Below are 23,989 nucleotides of genomic sequence, written 5' to 3' on the forward strand. Positions count from 1 at the left end.
TAAATATATTTCCAAATTTGCAGGAGCTCGAGGGAAACGTTGCCTACTCCTCCATTGCTCACGAGCGCCCCCCCCGTCCAAGGAGTCTGGATGTAAGCTTTACTCAGTCAGAGCAAAATATAAAATCAATGTATGCATGGAGTCAATATAAAAGGACTAATGAGGTAAATACAATGATGCTGAGTTCTATAAACACAAACCGGGAAACAGTGGAGTTGCCCACAGTGAGAGGCGACGGGCAGGAGTGGGCATACTTGTTGCCCCCCATCTCGGCGCCTGTACGTTGGGGTTCACCCCGGTGAATGAGAGGGTAGCCTCCCTCTGCCTACAGGTGGGGGGACGGGTTCTGACTGTTGTCTGTGCTTACGGGCCGAACAGCATGTCAGATTACCTACCCTTCTTAGAGTCCTTAGAGGGGGTACTGGAGTGTGCCCCTCCTGGGGACTCCCTTGTTCTACTGGGGAACTCCAACGCTCACGTGGGCAATGACAGTGAGACCTGGAGAGGCGTGTTGGGAGGAACGGCCCCCGATCTGAACTCGAGTGGTGTTCTGTTGTTGGACTTCTGTGCTCGTCACGGATTGTCCATCACCAACACCATGTTCAGGCATAAGGGCGTCCATATGTGCACTTGGCACCAGGACGCCCTAGGCCGCAGTTCAATGATCGATTTTGTCATTGTTTCATCTGATCTGCGGCCTTGGGCTGCCACCTTATAGTGGTGGAGGGGTTTGAGTGTCCCAATGATCCTAGTGTCCCAATGCTGTCTGGGGCTTTATGCCCCTGGTAGGGTCACCCAAGGCAGACAGGTCCTAGGGGAGGAGCCAGACAAAGTGCAGCCCGAAGACCCCTATGATGATTACGAACTTTGGACTGCGTTTTCCCTCGCCCGGACGAGGGTCACCGGGGCCCCACTCTGGAGCCAGGCCTGGAGGTGGGGCACGATGGCGAGCGCCTGGTGGCCGGGCTTCTACCCACGGAGCCCGGCCGGGCTCAGCCCGAAGAGGAGACATGGGTCCCCCCTTCCGATGGGCTCACCATCTGTCCGAGGGGCCAAAGGGGTCGGGTGCATTGTGCTATGGGCGGCAGGCGAGGGACGGGACCCTGGCGGTCTGATCCTCGGCTGCAGAAGCTGGCTCTCGGGACGTGGAATGTCACCTCTCTGGTGGGGAAGGAGCTGGAGCTAGTGTGCGAGGCTGAGAGGTTCCGGCTAGAAATAGTCGGCCTCACCTCGACGCATTGCTCTGGTTCTGGAACCAGTCTCCTTGAGAGGGGCTGGACGTACTTCCACTCTGGAGTTGCCCACGGTGAGAGGCGCCGGGCTGGAGTGGGCATACTTGTTGCCCCCCATTTGGGCGCCTGTACGTTGGGGTTCACCCCGGTGAACGAGAGGGTGGCCTCCCTCCGCCTACGGGTGGGGGACGGGTTCTGACTGTTGTTTGTGCTTACGGGCCGAACGGCAGTTCAGATTACCCACCCTTCTTGGAGTCCTTAGAGGGGGTACTGGAGAGTGCCCCTCCTGGCGACTCCCTTGTTCTACAGGGGGACTTCAACGCTCACGTGGGCAATGACAGTGAGACCTGGAGAGGCGTGGTTGGGAGGAATGGCCCCCCAGATCTGAACCCAAGCGGTGTTCTGTTGTTGGACTTCTGTGCTAGTCACGGATTGTCCATCACGAACACCATGTTCAGGCATAAGGGCGTCCATATGTGCACTTGGCACCAGGACGCCCTAGGCCGCAGTTCGATGATTGACTTTGTCATCGTCTCATCGGATTTGCGGTCGTATGTCTTGGACACTCGGGTGAAGAGAGGTGCGGAGCTGTCCACTGACCACTACCTGGTGACGAGTTGGCTCCAGTGGTGGGGGAGGAAGCCGGTCAGACCTGGCAGGCCCAAACGTGTAGTGAGGGTCTGCTGGGAACGTCTGGCGGAGTCCCCTGTGAGACGGAGCTTCAACTCTCATCTCCGGCAGAACTTCGAACACGTTCCGGGGGAGGTGGGGGACATTGAGTCTGAGTGGACCGTGTTCCGTATCTCCATTGCCGAGGCGGCCTATCGGAGCTGCGGCCGCAAGGTCGTTGGTGCCTGTCGCGGCGGCAACCCTCGAACCCGTTGGTGGACACCTTCGGTGAGGGATGCTGTCAAGCTGAAGAAGGAGTCCTACCGGGCCTTTTTGGCCTGTGGGACTCCAGAAGCAGCTGATAGGTACCGGCGGGCGAAACGGCATGCGGCTCGGGTTGTAGCTGAGGCAAAAACTTGGGCGTGGGAGGAGTTTGGAGAGGCCATGGAGACAGACTTCCGTACGGCTTCGAGGTGATTCTGGTCCACCATCCGGCGTCTCAGGAGGGGGAAGCAGTACAGCACCAACACTGTTTATAGTGGGGATGGTGCGCTGCTGACCTCAACTCGGGACGTTGTGGGCCGGTGGGCGGAATACTTCAAAGACCTCCTCAATCCCACCAACATGCCTTCTGTTGAGGAAGCTGAGCATGGGGACTCTGGGCTGGGCTCTCCAATCTCTGGGGACGAGGTCGCCGAGATGGTCAAAAAGCTCCTCGGTGGCAGGGCCCCGGGGGTGGATGAGATCCGCCCGGAGTTCCTTAAGGCTCTGGATGTTGCGGAGTTGTGTTGGCTAACGCGACTCTGCAATATCGCATGGACATCGGGGGCAGTTCCCCTGGACTGGCAGACTGGGGTGGTGGTCCCCCTGTTTAAAAAGGGGGACCGGAGGGTGTGCTCTAATAACAGGGGGATCACACTCTTAAGCCTCCCTGGTAAGGTCTATTCAGGCGTCCTGGAGAGGAGGGTCCGTCGGATAGTCGAACCTCGGATTCAGGAAGAGCAGTGTGGTTTTCGTCCTGGTCGTGGAACACTGGACCAGCTCTACACCCTCAGCGGGGTCCTGGAGGGTGCATGGGAGTTCGCCCAACCAGTCTACATGTGTTTTGTGGACTTGGAGAAGGCGTTCGACCGTGTCCCTCGGGGGGCACTCTGGGGGGTACTCCGGGAGTATGGGGTACCGGGCCCTTTGATACGGGCTGTCAGGTCCCTGTATGACCGGTGTCAGAGTCTGGTCCGCATTGCCGGCAGTAAGTCGGGCTCGTTTCCGGTGAGAGTTGGACTCCGCCAAGGCTGCCCTTTGTCACCGATTCTGTTCATTACTTTTATGGACAGAATTTCTAGGCGCAACCGATGTGTTGAGGGGATCCGTTTTGGTGGCCTTAGGATCGCATCTCTGCTTCTTGCGGATGATGTGGTCCTGTTGGCTTCATCGGAACGTGATCTGCAGCTCTCACTGGAGCGGTTCGCAGCCGAGTGTGAAGCGGCCGGGATGAGGCTCAGTGCCTCCAAATCCGAGGCCATGGTCTTGAGCCGGAAAAGGGTAGAGTGCCTTCTCCGGGTCAGGGGGGTCGTCCTGCCTCAAGTGGAGGAGTTTAAGTATCTGGGGATCTTGTTCACGAATGAGGGAAGAAGGGAACGGGAGATCGACAGGCGGATTGGGGCAGCGTCTACTGTGAAGCGGGCGCTGTACCGGTCCGTCGTGGTGAAGAGAGAGCTGAGCCAAAAAGCGAAGCTCTCGATTTACCGGTCGATCTACGTTCCCACCCTCATCTATGGTCATGAGCTTTGGGTCATGACCGAAAGAACGAGATCACGGGTACAAGCGGCCGAAATGAGTTTCCTCCACAGGGTGGCTGGGCTCTCCCTTAGAGATAGGGTGAGAAGCTCGGTCATCCGGGAGGGACTCAGAGTAGAGCCGCTGCTCCTCCACGTCGAGAGGAGCCAGTTGAGGTGGCTCGGGCATCTGGTAAGGATGCCTCCTGGACGCCTCCCTGGTGAGGTGTTCCGGGCACGTCCCACCGGGAGGAGGCCTCGGGGAAGACCCAGGACACGGGATTACGTCTCTCGGCTGGCCTAGGAACGCCTTGGGATTCCCCCGGAGGAGCTGGAAGAAGTGGCTGGGGAGAGGGAAGTCTGGGCCTCCCTTCTGAAGCTGCTGCCCCCGCGACCCGACCCCGGATAAGCGGAAGAAAATGGATGGATGGATGGATGGATGGATGGATGGATGGATGGATGGATGGATGGATGGATGGATGGATGGATGGATGGATGGATGGATGGATCTGCGGCCGTATGTCCTGGACACTCGGGTGAAGAGAGGTGCGGAGCTGTCCACTGACCACTACCTGGTGGTGAGTTGGCTCCGGTGGTGGGGGAGGAAGCCGGTCAGACCTGGCAGGCCCAAACGTGTAGTGAGGGTCTGCTGGGAACGTCTGGCGGAGTCCCCTGTGAGACGGAGCTTCAACTCTCATCTCCGGCAGAACTTCGAACTGAACTGAACAGAAAGTCTAGACCAGATTAAAATCTCCTACTATTAACGATAAACGACATGGATTTTTAACATTGAATTTTGCAGTATTTATTGAATAATAAAAGTGACAATAGAAAGTATAAGCACAGCATTGTTCAGGGAAATAGTCAAAGCAGCACAAATAAAAAGTTAAAACTGAAAACGTCATTTCAGATTCATTCAGTTTTATCAATGATCAAATAAAAATAATCTGCATTCAATTAAACATATTGACATTAATTTCTGCTATAATGGAAACAATAGTTGCAAAGTCAGAGATGAAGAATTCTTCAGATGATCAGATCATCTCCAGTTTCAATCTGATCAATACATTTTTATTGGACTTTATGATCTTCATGCTGAGATCATCAGAGCTGCTGCTTCATCACTGAGATCTTCATCGGTACGATCTTTACTGGTTGATCAAAAATGGAGAAGAATGGAAACATCTTGCCAGTGAAGGTGTGTGTGAAGGTGTGTATGTGTGTGTTAGTATCCAGATCAGAGAAGGACAGTTTTCCTCTGTCCCAGTCCAGATTCACTCTGATCCTCTGGAGATTCTTCTGGACTGAGAGACCAGTGGAAGGAGCTGGAGGAGAACGTGCTGAATATTTATCCATCCATAACTCTATATGCAACCATCCAGACCTCATGCCTCCCTTCCTCTTAACAGACTCTTCTAACACACCGAGTCTCCAGCCTTCACTGTTTCCAACATCAACATCCCAGCTGTGGTTCCCTGAGTTAAAACCCTCAGAACTCAGAACAGACCAGAAATAATCAAACCTCTCTGGATTACCAGGAAGCTGCTGTTTCTCTCCTCCCCTCCCATTGGTCAGATCTTCAGACAGATAGATTTTTGACCCAGCCGTGTTTGGGTCCAGAACCAGAGGAGTGTAGGTCACCATGGTCTCCATGTTGCTCCAGATGTTGAAGGCCAGGTTGCCCAGATGTTTGGCCTGGTCTATCAGAGCTCCTGAGGGCAGCTGTGGATCCTCCAGCAGGGGGCAGCGCTGGACTCTTTCCACTGCAGCCTTGTAGTTGTGCAGGAATGAGACGTCTGCAGCTCTCAGCTCCTCCTCTGTGGCTCTGACTGTGTCTGAAAGAGCTGCTATCTCTCTGCTCAGAGCCTCCATCTTCTCCTTCATCATCCCTCTCTTCTGCTCCTCTTCCTCCCTCAGTGCAGCCAGCCTGGCCTCCTCTTCCTCTGCTAGAAACTGATGAAGCTGCTTAAACTGCTCCCTAATCTGCCTCTCTGTGTGTCGGGCCTGGACCTTCAGGTGTTCTGCTGTCTGATCAAACTCCTCCTGAACTTTCTTCCTGAGCTCCAGCTTCTCCTTTAAAGGCTCCAGAGTTTCCTGAAGCTTCTTCTTGTGTTGCTGAGCAGCTTCATCGATGGGTCTGAATCTGTGGTTGGTGTGTAAATCTGAATCTCTGCAGACGACACAAACTGGCTGCTGATGGTCCAGACAGAAGAGTTTGAGTTTCTCAGAGTGCAGAGAGCAGAGATCCTCTGAAGCTGTTTGGTTTCTCTGCTGTAACAAAGACTCACACAGATTCTTCAGAGCCAGATCAGGAAGTGGGCAATCTTTAGAAGATCTTCTTTTACAAACTGGACAATCTCTTCCTGGTTTCTCTCTCCAGTATTTCTGCAGACATTCCTTACAGAAGCTGTGGCTACATGACAGAATAACCGGATCCTTAAATATTCCCAGACAGACCGGACAGCAGAGATCATCGTCTGATCTGGAAGCCATTTTGTCTCAGAGTGAAGCTGAAACCACAGCAGACAGAAAGTTAAACCAGGAAGTCACTTTCTCTCCTGTAGAAACTTTATGAACTTACTTTGATTTGCTTGTTTTTCCTCCTGTAGCAGTCTGTGCTTCAGCGTGTAGTTGCTCAGTTCTCTCTCTGTTTTCCTTCTTTAGTCTTAGTTTGATTTCGGAGACGAAGGCAGGTGTCAGAGTTTATCCTCAGGGTGTTTACTCAATGAGTTTTTTTTCTCTTTGAACTGTTTCCTGGTATTCCAAGAGTTCCTGTTGGAATTCCAGTCTTGAGGCACAGATGTGGCGCCCTCTAGAGGATTTATAGTGAACATGCAGCTTATTATTATTAATACTGTACAGGAAAAACTGTACAGTATTTTTCTGATAAAATAGTTTCTTCTTGCTTTATTTAAAAATATATTCTTCCTGTTATAAAACTCTTTAAGGATCTCCACTAACTGGAGAACTTAAATGTCTTTACTCACTGATGTGTCACAAAGGATGCCACACTCACCCTGAATTATTGTGTCTTAATTTAGCATTTATTTTGTTAGGAAAATCCCATTGACATTAAAAATCTCTTTTGCAAGAGAATCCAGGCCAAGACTGGCAGCAGCACAGAGATGTTACATAACATTCACAGCAAACACAGAAAAAGTTGACATCGTCATGAATTAATTAACGGGACTTTGAGAGTCTAGAAGTGCAAAAAAATCTAAATTTACTCTCTCCTGGTGCTGCGTAAATTTCTTTAATTATTTTGGTATTATATTCTTCAGTCTATTTATATGGAGTTAATGTGTTAAGTTTGGGAACAGAGCTACGCCCAAACCACACCTTTAATTTTCCAGAGGGCCTATTTGTACTCTGCTCAGTCTGTTACGTTTCATAAGCTGTCAGACCCGTGACACTTTCTATGATTACAAATCTTTAAATTCAAAGTCCAAACATCCCGGGCTTCCGCTTCCATCTCAGCATCTACTTCCTCCTCTGGTGATGTCATTTCCGCTTCCACTTGCACCAATTCCGGACCTCTACTCACACAGGACCTGGCCCTCACCCCTAGTGGGATCCAGGTTGTATTACACTATCTGACCGCGTCGTCTCTGAGCTTCAAAGATTTTGTCTGAACCATCATTTCATCCCTATCCTCCCAAGCTTCACAAAGTATGAACATTTAAACATGTTTTACTGTATTATACCGTAGCAGGACAGTAATACATCTTCACTTGTCTTAAAGATCACTGAGGCCAGTCAGTCAGATCGCTCCTGCAAGGGCATGTTTTTCCTCTGCAATGACTTTCTCATTCATCCTGAGCACTTTCAACTCTACACAAATGCAACTCTCTCTATAGACTTGGTGGCTATTACAGAGGTAAATGGTGAAGTTAAAATGACCCAAGAGTTTATTTCTCTTGCACTTTGTGAACCTCATCATTATTGTAGCAAAAACTTTGGGGACATGAATGGTGCAAGAAGTTTACTCTTGTTTATTGAGACTCACTCTGTTCTCAGTCTACCATCAGTTCCTGCTTCAAGCAGCTCACATTAACTCAGAGCATCAATGACGTTCTGTTACTTTCTTCAAAAATTCTGACTCTTTGCTTCAGATTCAGAAACTCATCCAACTCCAGCTCCACCATCTTCTTCAGTAACATCCAACCTACTCCCATGTTGTTTTATCTCCTCAAGCTCAATGCTTCGTTCATTATGCTTTTTAGAAATCATCATTCAGTCATAACATTCATATATTTTCTTCAGAGAAGTCAACTGACCATCTCTCATCCATTTCATCTCTTCCATCTTAACCTCAACCCCAATGAGCCAGTCTTCATTTTCAGACCAAAATTTCAGCAAGCGTTTTATCTCAAGGTCCACACCTCATCTCAGAATCCTGAAATCCAGCAACTTGAGTCTGGATCTCCAACCATCTCAGTCTAGCCCTGTTAAGATCAGGCATCTTTCTCAAACTTTACTCCACCAATTCTCTTTCGCATAGGAGCCGCCTCTTCAGCATCCAGTCAGATTGCTGCTCATCCCTTCATTGTCTCATACTTTCATCCCTTCATCTCCGATGAGACAATTTAAGTTTTAAGCTGCTTGTTATCCCCAGCGTATGGTTCATGCATCCACAATAATCTCAGTTATTCGTGACAAGCACGTTCTTTCATCTGTTCTATATAAATCAGACTCTTTTGGGGGTCCTATGCGGGCTCAGGAAAATAAGAAGATCCGTTACCCAAAAACCAAACCCCCACGCAGAGTCCTCACCTCACAAACCCTCCATCATTTTCCCCAGATAACCAAATCAAGATCATTCAATCCTTCAACCCTTATCCTTTCATCTCTCCATCCCTCATCCCTCCATCCCTCGTCTCTACATCCCTCACCCCTTCATCATTAAATCTTTAAACGTATATCTTTGTGGCGTGGTCCTTGTTAGTGAATGAACGTTTCTTGGTTATGACATCACTGCATTTGCTGCTGAACTTCTAAAAAAGGTCATGACTTTCGGCTAATCAGTTTTGTGAATTCTCATCTTTTTCCTCAAGTTTGGCATAACTGAACTTGTAGTCCGTGTTCAGTTATGCCAGAGTCACAAGTACACAAGGCATAATCTTCCGTTGTAGAGCGTATTAACACTCAGGATTCCTTACATCGCCCCTCGGCATCAGAGACTGTTTAAAACATCTGGTTACATTTTATTTTTCTCTGGACTTTTCCCACATCAGTGGCGTTCGTCTATTTTGGTATCAAGAAGGATTTTCTGAAAGATTTGGTCTGATTGAGGCATCAGTTGCTTCTATCTGCTGAAACAAGGAACACAGCAAAGCAGTTAGCTGTGGTTCACTGCTTGGCGTAATAATGGCATCCTGGCCATCGGTTTGATGGCAGCATTGAGCCTTCTGTTTCTTTTAGCATTGTGCTAGTTTTTAGCTTCCTCCTGGAGGATATAACTGTGCTGCATGTTTTGGATATAATTATTCGGGTACCAAGCAGAAGTGAGCGGACGACCAATACACGGCATGGCAGTTTCCCAGCGGAGCAGCCAACCCTTTTGTTTTTACTCTGTTGTTCTATTATTATTATTATTATTATTATTATTATTATTATTGTTATTATTATTATTATTATTATTATTATTATTATTATTATTATGTTTCTCTGCTGATATTCATACGCGGACTACTGTTACGGCCCTGGGCCTTAAGGGCTGGGCTGCAAGGTGTTGCTTTTGTCTGTCCTTGTGCTCCTCCCCTTTACAGGTGCAGCTGATCAGGTTGATTGGGAGTGCAGAGTACTTAAACCTGGCTGTCTCCATCTTCTGGGTCGCTTTCAGCGTCCACTCTGCCGCTTGACGCTTGTGGTGTTTTGTTGCCAGGCCTCAGCTCCCCTCCTTTCTGCACCTTTGCGTTTGTCTTTGTTTTGGCACTTCGACACTTTCATATGCACTCATACAACACATCCAAGCATTTACATTACACCACTGATATCCACAAGCCATTGTTGTTTTTGTTAATAAATATTCATTTTTCTACACTTTAACCCCTGCATGGTCTCCCGTTTTGTTATGACCTTGAGCCAGTCGTTTTTGAAACTTATTACAGCTTGTATTTGGTGTGGGCTAAGTACTCAGATACAAGCGTTCAGCCACATTCACCTGTATGTGGCGCTGTGGTAAAAAATGTGTTTCAGCTAATAAACTCCAAAACTATAAGTCACATTAACAAAACTGATATGGACAAAGCTTCTTAGAACCACGAAGATCAGCCGAAACCAATCTGTCCCTGAAGGATCAGTTCTGAGCCAAATGAAACCAGGACAACATACGATAAAGAAGAAACAAAGTCAGTGTGGAAGATTTTTTACTTTTCCCCGATTAGAACATAACAGCTAATTAAACATCTCTACATAACTAAACATTATGTTGGCCGTAAGTTTGGAACCTTAAAAGAAAATCGCACAATTTCCTTCATACCAGCAACTACAAACACAACATCCTCCATGTCAAGCTAGTTATGGTCAATATCCACCACTAGGTGGTGCTGTAAAATTGTGAAATATGCTATAGAGAAGCCACACATCACGTTTGCCAAACTTTGCACATTCCTCCACGCTATCGGTCTTAGCTGACATTTTAATGGTTGGTTGAAGTGGGGGAGGCGTTATTTTCAAACATTGCCTCCATCGTGTAGTCATCCTGTTTGGCCACATGATGGAGCCAAACCCACCTGATCTGGACCAGCAACAGTGTTCAGTTTCACTCAGTGTGATTCATTTCAGATCAGTTTGTATTTCTATCAACTTTAAACTGTTTCATCAGTGATCAATATCCCAGTCCTGCCAACCAAATGTGATCATTTGCTCCCAACCAAAAGTCTTCTGGTTGTTTCTTATTCTCTGGTTTTAATATCCAAACAGGGTGGAGTGGAACGCTGTGCGACCTGGAGCATGGCGCGGCGTAAAATGTCTCATTAACATTTAAAGAGACCGAAGCCAAATGAGATGCTCTAAAACGCCTCAGAACAGGGAAACGAGGGTCTGTAGACCTGCAAAGCATTGCAGTTTTACTTTATATAGGCCATAAATGAAGGATTTACATGTGGAAAGGAAGGATTTAAAAGCATGACATGTTTAAAACATCCCAGAACCATGAAAGCTACATGAACAGCTTGCATTGCGCCCCCTGCTGGCTGTGGCTCCAAACTGAGACTCTGAAAATGACAGTCATTCTGTAAATGTAAACTGAAATAAAACCTCAGAGAAGAAATTAATCAAAATGAAATTTATTACAGCTCTGCAGTTATTTTTGACATCCTCTCCTTTAAAATGGAAAACAAATTATATAGAGATGAAAAGAATAAAACTTTTTCCTCTGAGTCATTTCAAAAGAAAAACTAAACTCAGACGAAAGAATCAGAAATGAAAGATTTACGTTGCTCTCCTGAAACAATATTCAGTTTTTGGAGCCTCAAAAACATCATGTAGAGCAGGGGTGTCAAACTCCAGTCCTCCAGGGCCGCTGTCCTGCAGTTTTTATATGTGCTACAGGTACAAAACACGGGAATGAAATGGCTTAATTACCTCCTTCTTGTGTAGATACGTTTTCCAGAGCCTTGCAAATGACCTAATTATTCGATTCAGGTGTGGCGCAGCAGAGGCAGATCTAAAAGTTGCAGGGCAGCGGCCCTCCAGGACTGGAGTTTGACACCTGTGATGTAGAGTTTATCATTGCACTGAAATCATTATAGTAACAAACTGAATGATAATCAATAATTATGATGATCTGATGAACCAAAGGGTTTGGAACTGAACTGAAAAGAACGAGACCAGATTAAAATCTACTGGGATTAAGGATGAATAACATGGATTTAAATGTTTGTCGCAATATTTTCTGGAAATTATTGAATGATAAAAGTAATTATGTGGAAAGTATAAAACAGGAAAAAGGTCAAATATACACAAATAAAACCATAGAATGATGGAAAACATCATTTCAGGTTCATTCAGTAGTTCAGTTTTATTATTAAGCAGCTAAAAATAATCTGCATTCAATTAAACATATTGACATTAATTTCTGCTACAATGGAAATAATAGTTGAAAAGTCAGAGATGAAGAAATCTCCAGATGATCAGATCATCTCCAGTTTCAATCTGATCAATAAGTTTTTATCTGGACTTTGTTCTTCATGCTGAGATCATCAGAGCTGCTGCTTCATCACTGAGATCTTCATCGGTACGATCTTTAATGTTTTATCAGTGGCGAAAAATGGAAACACCCAGATACAAATGTACTTAAAAGTACATTTGTATCTGTACTTTTATGTAAAAGTACAGATACAAATGTATCTGTAATTTTACTTAAGTACAGATACATTTTAAGTATCTGTACTTAAAATGTAAGTACAGATACATACATTTTACAGTAAGTATCTGTACTTTCTACTTCACTACATTTCTACAAAACTGTCTCGTTACTCGTTACATCCAAGTCTCGTTGCTCTTTTCTTCCATTAAAATGTGAAGTTCAGGGACTTAAGGTGGCGCGGTAAAATCCCAGCAATAACGTGACTTAGTGTCTGTTGTCACCCATCAGCTCCACCTTTACTCGCAAGCGGAGCTCCAGACATGAGCAGTGGTTTCCTCTGAGCTGAGAAGCTGTCTGTCTGATCATCAGTAATATAATAGCGCTGCATAAATCATAATATATGGCGACATGTAAAATCAGCAGCGCTTCGCTTTCACAGACGGTGGGACTTCGTCCAACTTTTAGCATCACTGCGAAGGAAAGCTTAAAGAAAGCCAAGATCTGCGGGCGTGATGCTAGCAAAGCTAGCTGTACAGAGACACGTGTTGCATCTGATGAAAAAAAGTCACTCATGCGCTGAATTATTGTGTGTTGACTGAGGTGTCGCATATATGGGACAACGCTGTGACCAAAGTCTGCAATATAGTGATATGACATTCAGGAACGATCCGATTCTTCTGGACGGATCTTTACTAAGTCCTAAGGACTGAAGCCTCACTGAGAGCCGTTCTTTGTTCTTGTGTACACTGCAGTAGATATATTGTGTACACTGCAGTATACATATATATATATATATATACATTTATTTAATCGCTGAATAAGTAAAAGTTGAACGTATGAACAGAGCATGCTCATTGCTCATTGATTGATTTCGTCTCCTGTCAGGGTGGCAAACATCGCAGTGGGAGGGAGGATGAAAACAGTCACGATGCTCCTTCTGCTGGGTTACTTGTTGCGCCGTTGGACAGTGTTCATAGTTGAACGTTATTTATCGTTAATTGCAATGTTTCAGTTGTGGTATCTGACATGGGCAATATGGGCAACCGCCCAGGGCGTTATTTTTCTAGGGATAGCAGGAGACATCTGAAAGCAAAACAGAATTAAGTGAGTTTTAATTGATACTGGTTAAATTCATTTAAGCTCTTAAGTATTTAATATCTAGGTGTTTTTATGGGAATGTGGATCTTTCAGATCAATCTGAAAACTAATTTTGATAGGTAAACTTAATGTTATTGTGTCATTTAGCGCGGGGCGGTGGTCTTGGTCTCGGGTTCAGTGGTCTTGACTACAACTCTGCTACATGGCTCCTTGGTTGCCTCCCCTCACCTTCTTTCCATCCCCTTTCAGTTGGATTCTTTCTGAATAAATGTCACTAATGAAGTTCATGTTATGTTAGGACAGGAGACAAGATGTTTCCATTCCTGAAATTATGATCCATAGAATCACATATCTAAGTCTAAACTGTTACAGAGAATAAACACAATAAGAACATGTTTAATCTGTGGTAGTGTTAATTAAAATGGGACATTTCTGACGTATTAAAATTAAATACGATTGGCACACTTAATGATATTAGCGATTGGGTAATGCATTCAGCGAGTACTTTTACTTTTAATACTTAAGTATTTTTAAAACCCAGTACTTTTTTACTTTACTTAAGTAAAATGTTAATGTGGTACTTTGACTTTTACTTGAGTACATTTTGACTGTGTATTTGTACTTTTACTTAAGTACATTTTTTTGAGTACTTTCTCCACCACTGTATTTACGTAATGCAAAGTTAAACGCAGAAGTAGGTGGAACTTGGGACTGTTACATGCTTAAGAACAGCAGGGGGCGACATGCACTGTTCAAGTGATATGCCATTTGGACACAGCAAAAATGAACCAACAGAAGAAGTGGAGGCAACCCCAAAGTGGTGAAAAAGAAATATTTTACAGCTAAGATGAATACAGTTGATTTGATTTGAAGATAATCAACAATCTGACTCCAAACGTAAGTTTAACAGTACTTTACTAATAAAATGATTAAAATTCACTTTGAGCTCAGCCAGAAGATCATTTTTGGTTGTTAAGCTAATTGTAAAAGCTGCAAGAATGAAGCTGACGCCTCATTAAGCAGGTCATTATGTTGAAATGTTGGCTATTTCTAATGAGTTTCCTAAATTGTTAATATACTTTTTTTTACAATGTAGTTCCATGAAAGGAGGAATTTGAAAACACAGAGAGCTCTGCCTCTGACCAGGATGATTATCAGTGGTGGGAAGTAACGTTACTGTACTTAAATACAATTTCATGTATCTGTACTTTACTTAAGTAGATTTAATAATGGATACTTTCTACTTTTACTCCACTACATTTTACAGTAAGTATCTGTACTTTCTACATCACTACATTTCTACAAAACTGTCGCGTTACTCGTTACATCCAAGTCGCGTTGAGCTTTTTTTTTCGTTAAAATGTGAAGTTCAGGAACTTAAGGTGGCGCCGTAAAATCCAAGCAATAACGTGACATAAGTTTCTGTGGTCACCCATCGGCTCCACCTTTACTCGCACGCGGAGCTCCAGACATGCGCAGTGGTTTCCTCTGAGCGGGAGAAGATGTCTGTCTAATGTATGTAATATAACAGCGCTGCATAAATCATAAGATATGGCGACATGTAAAATCAGCAGCGCTTCACAGACGGTGGGGACTTCGTCCAACTTTTAGCGTCACTTGGAAGGAAAGCTTAAAGAAAGGTAAGATCTGTGGACGTGATGCTAGCAAAACTAGCTGTATAGAGACACATGTTGCATCTGCATTAAAATAAATTGTCACTCATGCGCTGAATTATTGTGTGGAGATGTTGACTGAGGTGTCGCAAATATGGGACAACGCTGTGACCAAAGTCTGCAATATAGTGATTTAACATTCAGGAACGATCTGATTTTCTGGACAGATCTTTACTGATTAAATTTATTTCAGCCCTAAGTATTTAATATCTAGGTGTTTTATGGACATGTGTATCTTTCAGATCAATTTGAGAAGCAATTTTGATAATTAAAAGTTTGTTTTTTTGTGTGTCACGTAGCGCAGGGTGTTGGTCTTGACTTGTTTCTCGGGTAGATGGTCTTGACTACAACTGTGCTACTGGCTCCTTGGTTGCCTGTCCTCTCCAACCCACCTTCTTTCCATCCCCTTTCTGTTGGATTTATTTAAAAATAAATGCCACTAGCGGCAAAAAAAAGTGAAGTTCATGTTATGTTAGGACAGGAGACAAGATGTTTCCATCCCTGAAATTATGATGCATAGAATCACAGAAGATCCGAAGACCCCTTATGATGAACACAAACTTTGGACTTCGTTTTCCCTCGCCGGACGCGGGTCACCGGGGCCCCACTCTGGAGCCAGGCCTGGAGGTGGGGCACGATGGCGAGCGCCTGGTGGCCGGGCTTTTACCCACGGAGCCCGGCCGGGCTCAGCCCGAAGAGGAGACGTGGGTCCCCCTTCCGATGGGCTCACCACCTGTCCGAGGGGCCAAAGGGGTCGGGTGCATTGTGCTATGGGTGGCAGCCGAGGGAGGGGACCCTGGCGGTCTGATCCTCGGCTGCAGAAGCTGGCTCTTGGGACGTGGAACGTCACCTCTCTGGTGGGGAAGGAACTGCAGCTAGTGTGCCAGGCTGAGAGGTTCCGGCTAGAAATAGTTGGCCTCACCTCGACACATGGCTCTGGCTCTGGAACCAGTCTCCTTGAGAGGGGCTGAACGTACTTCCACTCTGGAGTTGCCCATGGTGAGAGGCGCCGAGTTGGAGTGGGCATACTTGTTGCCCCCATCTGGGTGCCTGTACGTTGGGGTTCAGCCGGGTGAACGAGAGGGTAGCCTCCCTCTGCCTACGGGTGGGGGGACGGGTTCTGACTGTTGTCAGTGCTTACGGGCCAAACAGCAGTTCAGATTACCCACCCTTCTTGGAGTCCTTAGAGGGAGTACTGGAGAGTGCCCCTCCTGGGGACTCCCTTGTTCTACTGAATGACTTCAACGCTCACGTGGGCAATGACAGTGAGACCTGGAGGGGCGTGGTTGGGAGGAACGGTCCCCCGATCTGAACCCAAGCGGTGTTCTGTTGTTGGACTTCTGTGCTCGTCACGGATTGTCCATCACGAACACCATGTTCTGGCATAAGGGCGTCCATATGTGCACTTGGCACCAGGACGCCCTAGGCCGCAGTTCGATGATTGACTTTGTCACCCTCTCTTCGGATTTGCGGCCGTATGTTTTGGACACTCGGGTGAAGAGAGGTGCGGAGCTGTCCACTGACCACTACCTGGTGACGAGTTGGCTCCGGTGGTGGGGGAGGAAGCCGGTCAAACCTGGCAGGCCCAAACGTGGAGTGAGGATCTGCTGGGAACGTCTGGCGGAGTCCCCTGTGAGACGGAGCTTCAACTCTCATCTCTGGCAGAACTTCGAACACATTCCGGGGGAGGTTGGGGACATTGAGTCTGAGTGGATCATGTTCCATACCTCCATTGAGTGGTATGGAACCACTCAATGGAGTGCCCCCGATGTCAACACATCGGGAACTGCCCCCAGTCTGCCAATCCACCCCAGTCTGGATTGGCAGACTGGGGTGGTGGTCCCCTGTTTAAAAAGGGGGACCGGAGGGTGTGCTCCAATTAAAGGGGGTCACACTCTTAAGCCTCCCTGGTAAGGTCTATTCAGGGGTCCTGGAGAGGAGGGTAGTCGAACCTCGGATTCAGGAAGAGCAGTGTGGTTTTCGTCCTGGTCGTGGAACACTGGACCAGCTCTACACCCTCAGCGGGGTCCTGGAGGGTGCATGGGAGTTCGCCCAACCAGTCTACATGTGTTTTGTGGACTTGGAGAAGGCGTTCGACCGTGTCCCTCGGGCTGTCAGGTCCCTGTATGACCGGTGTCAGAGTCTGGTCCGCATTGCCGGCAGTAAGTCGGGCTCGTTTCCGGTGAGAGTTGGACTCCGCCAAGGCTGCCCTTTGTCACCGATTCTGTTCATTACTTTTATGGACAGAATTTCTAGGCGCAGCCGAGGTGTTGAGGGGATCCGTTTTGGTGGCCTTAGGATCGCATCTCTGCTTTTTGCGGATGATGTGGTCCTGTTGGCTTCATCGGAACGTGATCTGCAGCTCTCACTGGAGCGGTTCGCAGCCGAGTGTGAAGCGGCCGGGATGAGGCTCAGTGCCTCCAAATCCGAGGCCATGGTCTTGAGCCGGAAAAGGGTAGAGTGCCTTCTCCGGGTCAGGGGGGTCGTCCTGCCTCAAGTGGAGGAGTTTAAGTATCTGGGGATCTTGTTCACGAATGAGGGAAGAAGGGAGCGGGAGATCGACAGGCGGTCTGGGGCAGCGTCTACTGTGAAGCGGGCGTTGTACCGGTCCATCGTGGTGAAGAGAGAGCTGAGCCAAAAAGCGAAGCTCTCGATTTACCGGTCGATCTATGGTCCCACCCTCATCTATGGTCATGAGCTTTGGGTCATGACCGAAAGAACGAGATCACGGGTACAAGCGGCCGAAATGGGTTTCCTCCGCAGGGTGGCTGGGCTCTCCCTTAGAGATAGGGTGAGAAGCTTGGTCATCCGGGAGGGACTCAGAGTAGAGCCGCTGCTCCTCCACGTCGAGAGGAGCCAGTTGAGGTGGCTTGGGCATCTGGTAAGGATCCCTACTGGACGCCTCCCTGGTGAGGTGTTCCGGGCACATCCCACCGGGAGGAGGCCTCGGGGAAGACCCAGGACACGCTGGAGGGATTACGTCTCTTGGCTGGCCTGGGAACGCCTTGGGATTCCTCCGGAGGAGCTGGAAAAAGTGGCTGGGGAGGGAAGTCTGGGCCTCCCTTCTGAAGCTGCTGCCCCCGCGACCCGACCCCGGATAAGCGGAAGGAAATGGATGGATGGATTTCTAGAATCACATAAGTCTAAACTATGTTACAGAGTAAACATAATAAAAACATGCTTTATGTGTGGCATTGTTCATTAAAATGGCACATTTCTAATGTATTAAAATTAAATACGATCAGTTCACTTAATGATATTAGCGATTAGGTAATGCATTCAGCAAGTACTTTTACTTTTAATACTTAAGTATTTTAAAAGCCAGTACTTTTTTACTTTTACTTAAGTACAAATGTTAATGTGGTAGTTTTACTTTTACTTGAGTAAATTTTTGTCTGTGTATTTGTACTTTTACTTAAGTACAATTTTGAGTACTTTCTCCACCACTGATGACGATGATGATCCAGAAGGGCCAGTTGCAGGAGATCCCACTGACCTCTTCCCAGCTGCATCCAGCACTGCTTTTACTCTCCCAAACGACCCAGTGGTAATTTCACTAAAACCTGCTTATAACCTGCCTAAATTGTGTTTACATTACATTTATGTTTGTATTCCAGATATTTCAAGGTCAAGAGAATAGGATCATAGAAGAGATCATTTACCAGCTGCTGGTACAAAGACGGTTCTGCTGTAGAATATTCTGTTATCAGAGACTCTTCCTACTGCTTCACCTACAGGGATTTCCCTGGTCCAAAGCTCCAGACAGTATCTTTACCTCAACTTCTGCAATTATAGGCATTGTCCAAGGAGTCTGGATGTAAGCTTTACTCAGTCAGAGCAAGATATAAATGCAATGTATGCATGGAGTCAATATAAAAGGACTAATGAGGTAAATACAATGATGCTGAGTTCTATAAACACAAACCGGGAAACAGTGGTGGAAGAAACCAGCATTATGTTAAAATAATAGCAGATGCGCTTCGTTTGACTGCAGCCCAAAAAATCGCTTATAGGGTCATCAAAGTCTGAGGGCTCTAAAAATAAGGGAAACTTTTTGGCTGTCATATGGATCATTTAATTGGTAAAAAGCTTAAAGGATGTGGCAATGCAAAATATGCAAGTGTTACAAAGGCTCGGGTGGACATTAAACCAAATGTGTTCGTTTTGGCGCGATGTGCAGTGCTGCATGATGTCAGACAGAAGGGATCAGGAGAGGAACTGAAGACCCGGTTAGAACCCAAAGAACCAGACATCAGCATCTCCTGAGGCTGATATGGTAGAATATTTTATAGTTTATTCAGTTTTTTGTTGTGGTTTTAGTAGACTGTTATGGTTTGATTATTAGATAGTCAATTATTTGCTTATTTAATCTATAGTTGTATCAGCCAAAATAACACAAATGGCCATTTAAAGAACAAATCATATTAAGAGATTAGCAGTAAATACATAAATATTTCATATTTTAAAAAGATTTGTTAGGGCTTTTTGTTCGTTTTATTAAGAAATATTGACATAGTAATTTAGTGGTCAGTGGTCATTTCATGTATTATTAATGTCAGACACGGACCTTCTGCCCAGAGGCGGTTCTAGATGGGGCCAATGGGGTAACGAAGAAATTATGCTAAATAAATGTCTTTTGTTAATATTCAGAGTTGGACTTTTTTAACCTTCACAATTTTATGTTAACAACGAATTAAAAATTGTTGTGCTGCTCTTTTAGCTGCTGTATTGAGACAAGATCACACTTTCCATCTGCTGGATCAGGATCTGCAGCCTGGATCTCTGCAGACACAAGAGGCTCTTTGGCTCACTTGGTATATCAAATGATGAAATATTGCTCTGCTTTTTTTTTGCTTCATTCTTTTTAAGTGTCGCCATGGAAAAACACTGACTAACCTGGCCCTCGTGGTAAATTTGATCTAGGACCAGCCTCCAAACCTAACTCATTGGTGTAAATATTTTAGTAATACTCTTTACAATACCAGAATTTTTACATAACTTTTATACTTGTGGAGCCCTGTTTGAGGACACATTGTGATTATTAAATTAGGTGTTATGATCAGTTACTCAGTACTTGAGCAGTTTACCAAATGCATTTTACATTTGCTTAATTAAACATGTTTAAGGTGTGCTACTCTGATAGAGCAATCCAAAATTGTGCTCTATGTATGAATGATTGCTCTCTGGATCACATTTTTAAAGGTTTTGTTGGCTATAGTTGCCTTTATTTGGAAGTAGTTTGACAGGAAAGTGGGTAATGAGAGAGAGGGAAGACATGACACGATCTGACTCACCTCTGCTGTATTCTGGAGAAACTGAAGCTTCAGAGCTTTGAAAGTTTTAGTCATTTGTTTTCTCTCATTAATATCCAGATAAATCAACAATCCAGCTCCTGAGCCAATCAGAGACAAACTACCAACACAGTCACCAGAGATCAGATCTGTGAATTTCCTCTCTGCAAGACTTCATTTGGTCAGTCTGATTTCTGACTAAAAAACAAAACTGTGGAAAATGTAGAAATGATGGAAAAGATCATTTCAGATACATTCAATAGTTCATTTTTATTACTAAGAATTTAAAGACTGAATTGAATAATATTCCTAAATATATTGACATTAATTTCTGCTATAATGGAAACAATAGTTAAAGTCAGAGATGAAGAAATCTCCAGATGATCAGATTATCCCCAGTTTCCTCTTTAAAACTCACAGTTTCAATTTGATCAATAAGTTTTTATCTGGACTTTATGTTCTTCATCACTGAGATCTTCATCGGTAAGATCTTTAATGTTTTAGTAGAATCAAGGAATGGAAACATCTTGTCGGTGAAGGTGTGTGTGAAGGTGTGTATGTGTGTGTTAGTATCCAGATCAGAGAAGGACAGTTTTCCTCTGTCCCAGTCCAGATTCACTCTGATCCTCTGGAGATTCTTCTGGACTGAGAGACGAGTGGAAGGAGCTGATGGATGATATGCTGTGTACAGACCTGAACAGAAAAATATATACAAAATCCCAGACCATATGGTTGGTCCCTTCCTCTGAACAGATTTTCCTATCACACCAAGTGTCCAGCCTTCACTGTTTCCAATATCAAGATCCCAGCTGTGGATCCCTGAATTAAAACCCTGAGAACTCAGAGCAGAGAAGCAGTGATATCTATCAAATCTCTCTGGATTATCAGGAAGCTGCTGTTTCTCTCCTCTCCTCCCACTGGTCAGATCTTCAGACAGATGGAGTTCTGGACCAGCCGTGTTTGGGTCCAGAACCAGAGGAGTGTAGGTCACCATGGTCTCCATGTTGCTCCAGATGTTGAAGGCCAGGTTGCCCAGATGTTTGGCCTGGTCTATCAGAGCTCCTGAGGGCAGCTGTGGATCCTCCAGCAGGGGGCAGCGCTGGACTCTTTCCACTGCAGCCTTGTAGTTGTGCAGGAATGAGACGTCTGCAGCTCTCACCTCCTCCTCTGTGGCTCTGACTGTGTCTGAAAGAGCTGCTATCTCTCTGCTCAGAGCCTCCATCTTCTCCTTCATCATCCCTCTCTTCTGCTCCTCTTCCTCCCTCAGTGCAGCCAGCCTGGCCTCCTCTTCCTCTGCTAGAAACTGATGAAGCTGCTTAAACTGCTCCCTAATCTGCCTCTCTGTGTGTCGGGCCTGGACCTTCAGGTGTTCTGCTGTCTGATCAAACTCCTCCTGAACTTTCTTCCTGAGCTCCAGCTTCTCCTTTAAAGGCTCCAGAGTTTCCTGAAGCTTCTTCTTGTGTTGCTGAGCAGCTTCATCGATGGGTCTGAATCTGTGGTTGGTGTGTAAATCTGAATCTCTGCAGACGACACAAACTGGCTGCTGATGGTCCAGACAGAAGAGTTTGAGTTTCTCAGAGTGCAGAGAGCAGAGATCCTCTGAAGCTGTTTGGTTTCTCTGCTGTAACAAAGACTCACACAGATTCTTCAGAGCCAGATCAGGAAGTGGGCAATCTTTAGAAGATCTTCTTTTACAAACTGGACAATCTCTTCCTGGTTTCTCTCTCCAGTATTTCTGCAGACATTCCTTACAGAAGCTGTGGCTACATGACAGAATAACCGGATCCTTAAATATTCCCAGACAGACCGGACAGCAGAGATCATCGTCTGATCTGGAAGCCATTTTGTCTCAGAGTGAAGCTGAAACCACAGCAGACAGAAAGTTAAACCAGGAAGTCACTTTCTCTCCTGTAGAAACTTTATGAACTTACTTTCACTTTGATTTGCTTGTTTTTCCTCCTGCAGCAGTTTGTGTTTTAGTGTCTAGTTGCTCAGTTCTCTCTCTGTTCTCCTTGTTCAGAGTTAGTTTGATTTCAGTCGGAGACGAAGGCAGGAGTCAAAGTTCATCCTCAGGGTGTTTACTCAATGAGTTCTCTCGTTTCCTGTTCATTTAACTCTTAAGATGTATCGCCCTCTAGAGGATATCATGTAAACCTGCAGTTTCAGAAAAACTACAGCCCTGGAGGTGATGGTGGTTTTTGGTGTTGAGTGAAATTTTACTTATTTCAAAAAATAGTGTTTAGAATTTGAAATGTTTTGATGCAAATTTGTTCAGTTCTGTGACATTTTTTTCAAACTGTGGTTAAAAATTTTAATCTTTTAAATATTACACAAAATACTGTAAATGTAAACCATAAACTATACATGAGAATACTAAATGAAGTAAATAAAAATAAAAACTACTGCAGTAGAATAAATACCCAAAATTGATTAAACTCCTCCACTTATGCTGGCCAAGAGCGACACAGACATTATTGATTATTAAAGTCGACTGATTGGTAGATGGAGATTTTAGTGAAGGAGATTCAAACTGTTGTTTCAGTTATTTCATCCTGATCTTGGTGGTTTCTAGTAGTCGGGTGATTTCTATGTTGTTTCCATAGCTAAAGCTAACAGTCAACCAACCACCAGGCTAATCATAAAACCAACCAACCAGTCAACATGTCAATTATAGAACCAGCCAATCAAACACAGAACCAACAAATTGACCAACCAGTCAACCAACCGTCTGTCCATCAGCTGGGAATCAAAACTTGCCATGAATCTGAATCAAATATGCCATGAAACGTGATTTTCATTTTCCACAAGCCATAAATGTAACATGTGCTCTGGTCCAGGTTTTAACTAGACAAGGAAATGTTTTGATGGTATGAAACAAAGTGAGTGTGAGTAAGGGAAAATGACTAAAAATGGAGAGAAAGAGGAAAAGAGGAATGCAGATATGAAAGCAGCTTCATTTTAGCAGCTCACTCAGATTTAATATGATGTCAGAGAACCAGACCAAGGCTGCCAGGTTCAGATTCAGATTCAAGTTCAGGTTCAGGTTAAGGTTCAGGTGCAGGTGCAGGTTCAGGTTCAGATTCAGGTGCAGGTTCAGGTTCAGCTTCAGGTGCAGGTGCAGGTGCAGGTTCAGGTGCAGGTTCAGGTTCAGGTGCAGGTTCAGGTTCTGGTGCAAGTTCAGGTTCAGCCCAACTCTGACTGCCCTCCAGGTTTCACTTCAGGTTTCTGCATCCAACCAGACATCCATCTGTTTCTGCATCCAGCCAGACATCTGTTTCTACATCCAACCAGACATCCTTCTGTTTCTGCATCCAACCAGATATCCATCTGTTTCTGCAGAAAAGTTTCAAACCCTAAAGAACATTTTCTTCAGCAGTTTGATAGCGTCTCTACCCTGGTTCAACTCTTCAGTGTGTGTGTTTGTTTGTAAAAGTTGTGGGGACGATTTTCCTGACACATACTACTTTGTGGGGACCCACTGCTCCTTGAGGGGATCGAAGCCTGGTCCCCATAAGGGGAAATGCAGTTTTTGGGTCAGAGGTCAGAGTTGGACTAAGGTGTGAATTGAATTTTGGATAGGGTTAGGGTTAGGAATGTGATGGTTAGGGTTAGGAAAAGGTTTAGGCTGTAGAAATGAATGGAAGTCAATGGAAAGTCCCCACATATATGTGTGTGTGTGTGTGTCTACCTTGTCATGGTGTGCAGTCAGTGTCTGTCCACTACAGGCTGGAGGAGATTCTCCCTTCACCTCCCATTTCTGCCACTGCAGCTTCTCTGAAAACACAGAGACTCTAACTAACCAGAGCTTAGAGAAAAACGGTTTCCTTTAGTTTCTTGATCTGAATTCAGACTCAAAACTGGGAAAGTTGGATGAAAATCCATAAAAACTGGTCTTTACATGGTGATTCTTTGAATCTTGAAAAGTTTTGATAGGTTCAGGTATTGTACAGGTGATTTTAAGATTACTGTAATGAAATCAAAGTCAGCCTTTTTATACTTA

General features: G+C 45.4%; 2 protein-coding genes across 2 annotated transcripts; both read right to left on the reverse strand.

Moving 5' to 3' along the window:
* Positions 1-4,146: 4,146 nt before the first annotated feature.
* LOC145554377 (nuclear factor 7, brain-like) lies at positions 4,147-8,386 on the reverse strand. Its single transcript, XM_081613964.1, has one exon. It carries the CDS (start codon positions 6,107-6,109, stop codon positions 4,721-4,723), a length of 1,389 nt encoding a protein of 462 aa, XP_081470090.1. The 5' UTR covers positions 6,110-8,386; the 3' UTR covers positions 4,147-4,720.
* Positions 8,387-20,339: 11,953 nt separating this feature from the next.
* LOC145554175 (nuclear factor 7, brain-like) lies at positions 20,340-21,931 on the reverse strand. Its single transcript, XM_081613663.1, has one exon. The coding sequence runs from the start codon at positions 21,830-21,832 to the stop codon at positions 20,432-20,434; it is 1,401 nt and encodes a 466-aa protein (XP_081469789.1). The 5' UTR covers positions 21,833-21,931; the 3' UTR covers positions 20,340-20,431.
* Between the last annotated feature and the right edge of the window lie 2,058 nt (positions 21,932-23,989).

Source organism: Poecilia reticulata, chromosome 12 (genome assembly GCF_904066995.2).
Source record: "Poecilia reticulata chromosome 12, P_reticulata-male-v2, whole genome shotgun sequence".
NCBI lineage: Eukaryota > Metazoa > Chordata > Actinopteri > Cyprinodontiformes > Poeciliidae > Poecilia > Poecilia reticulata.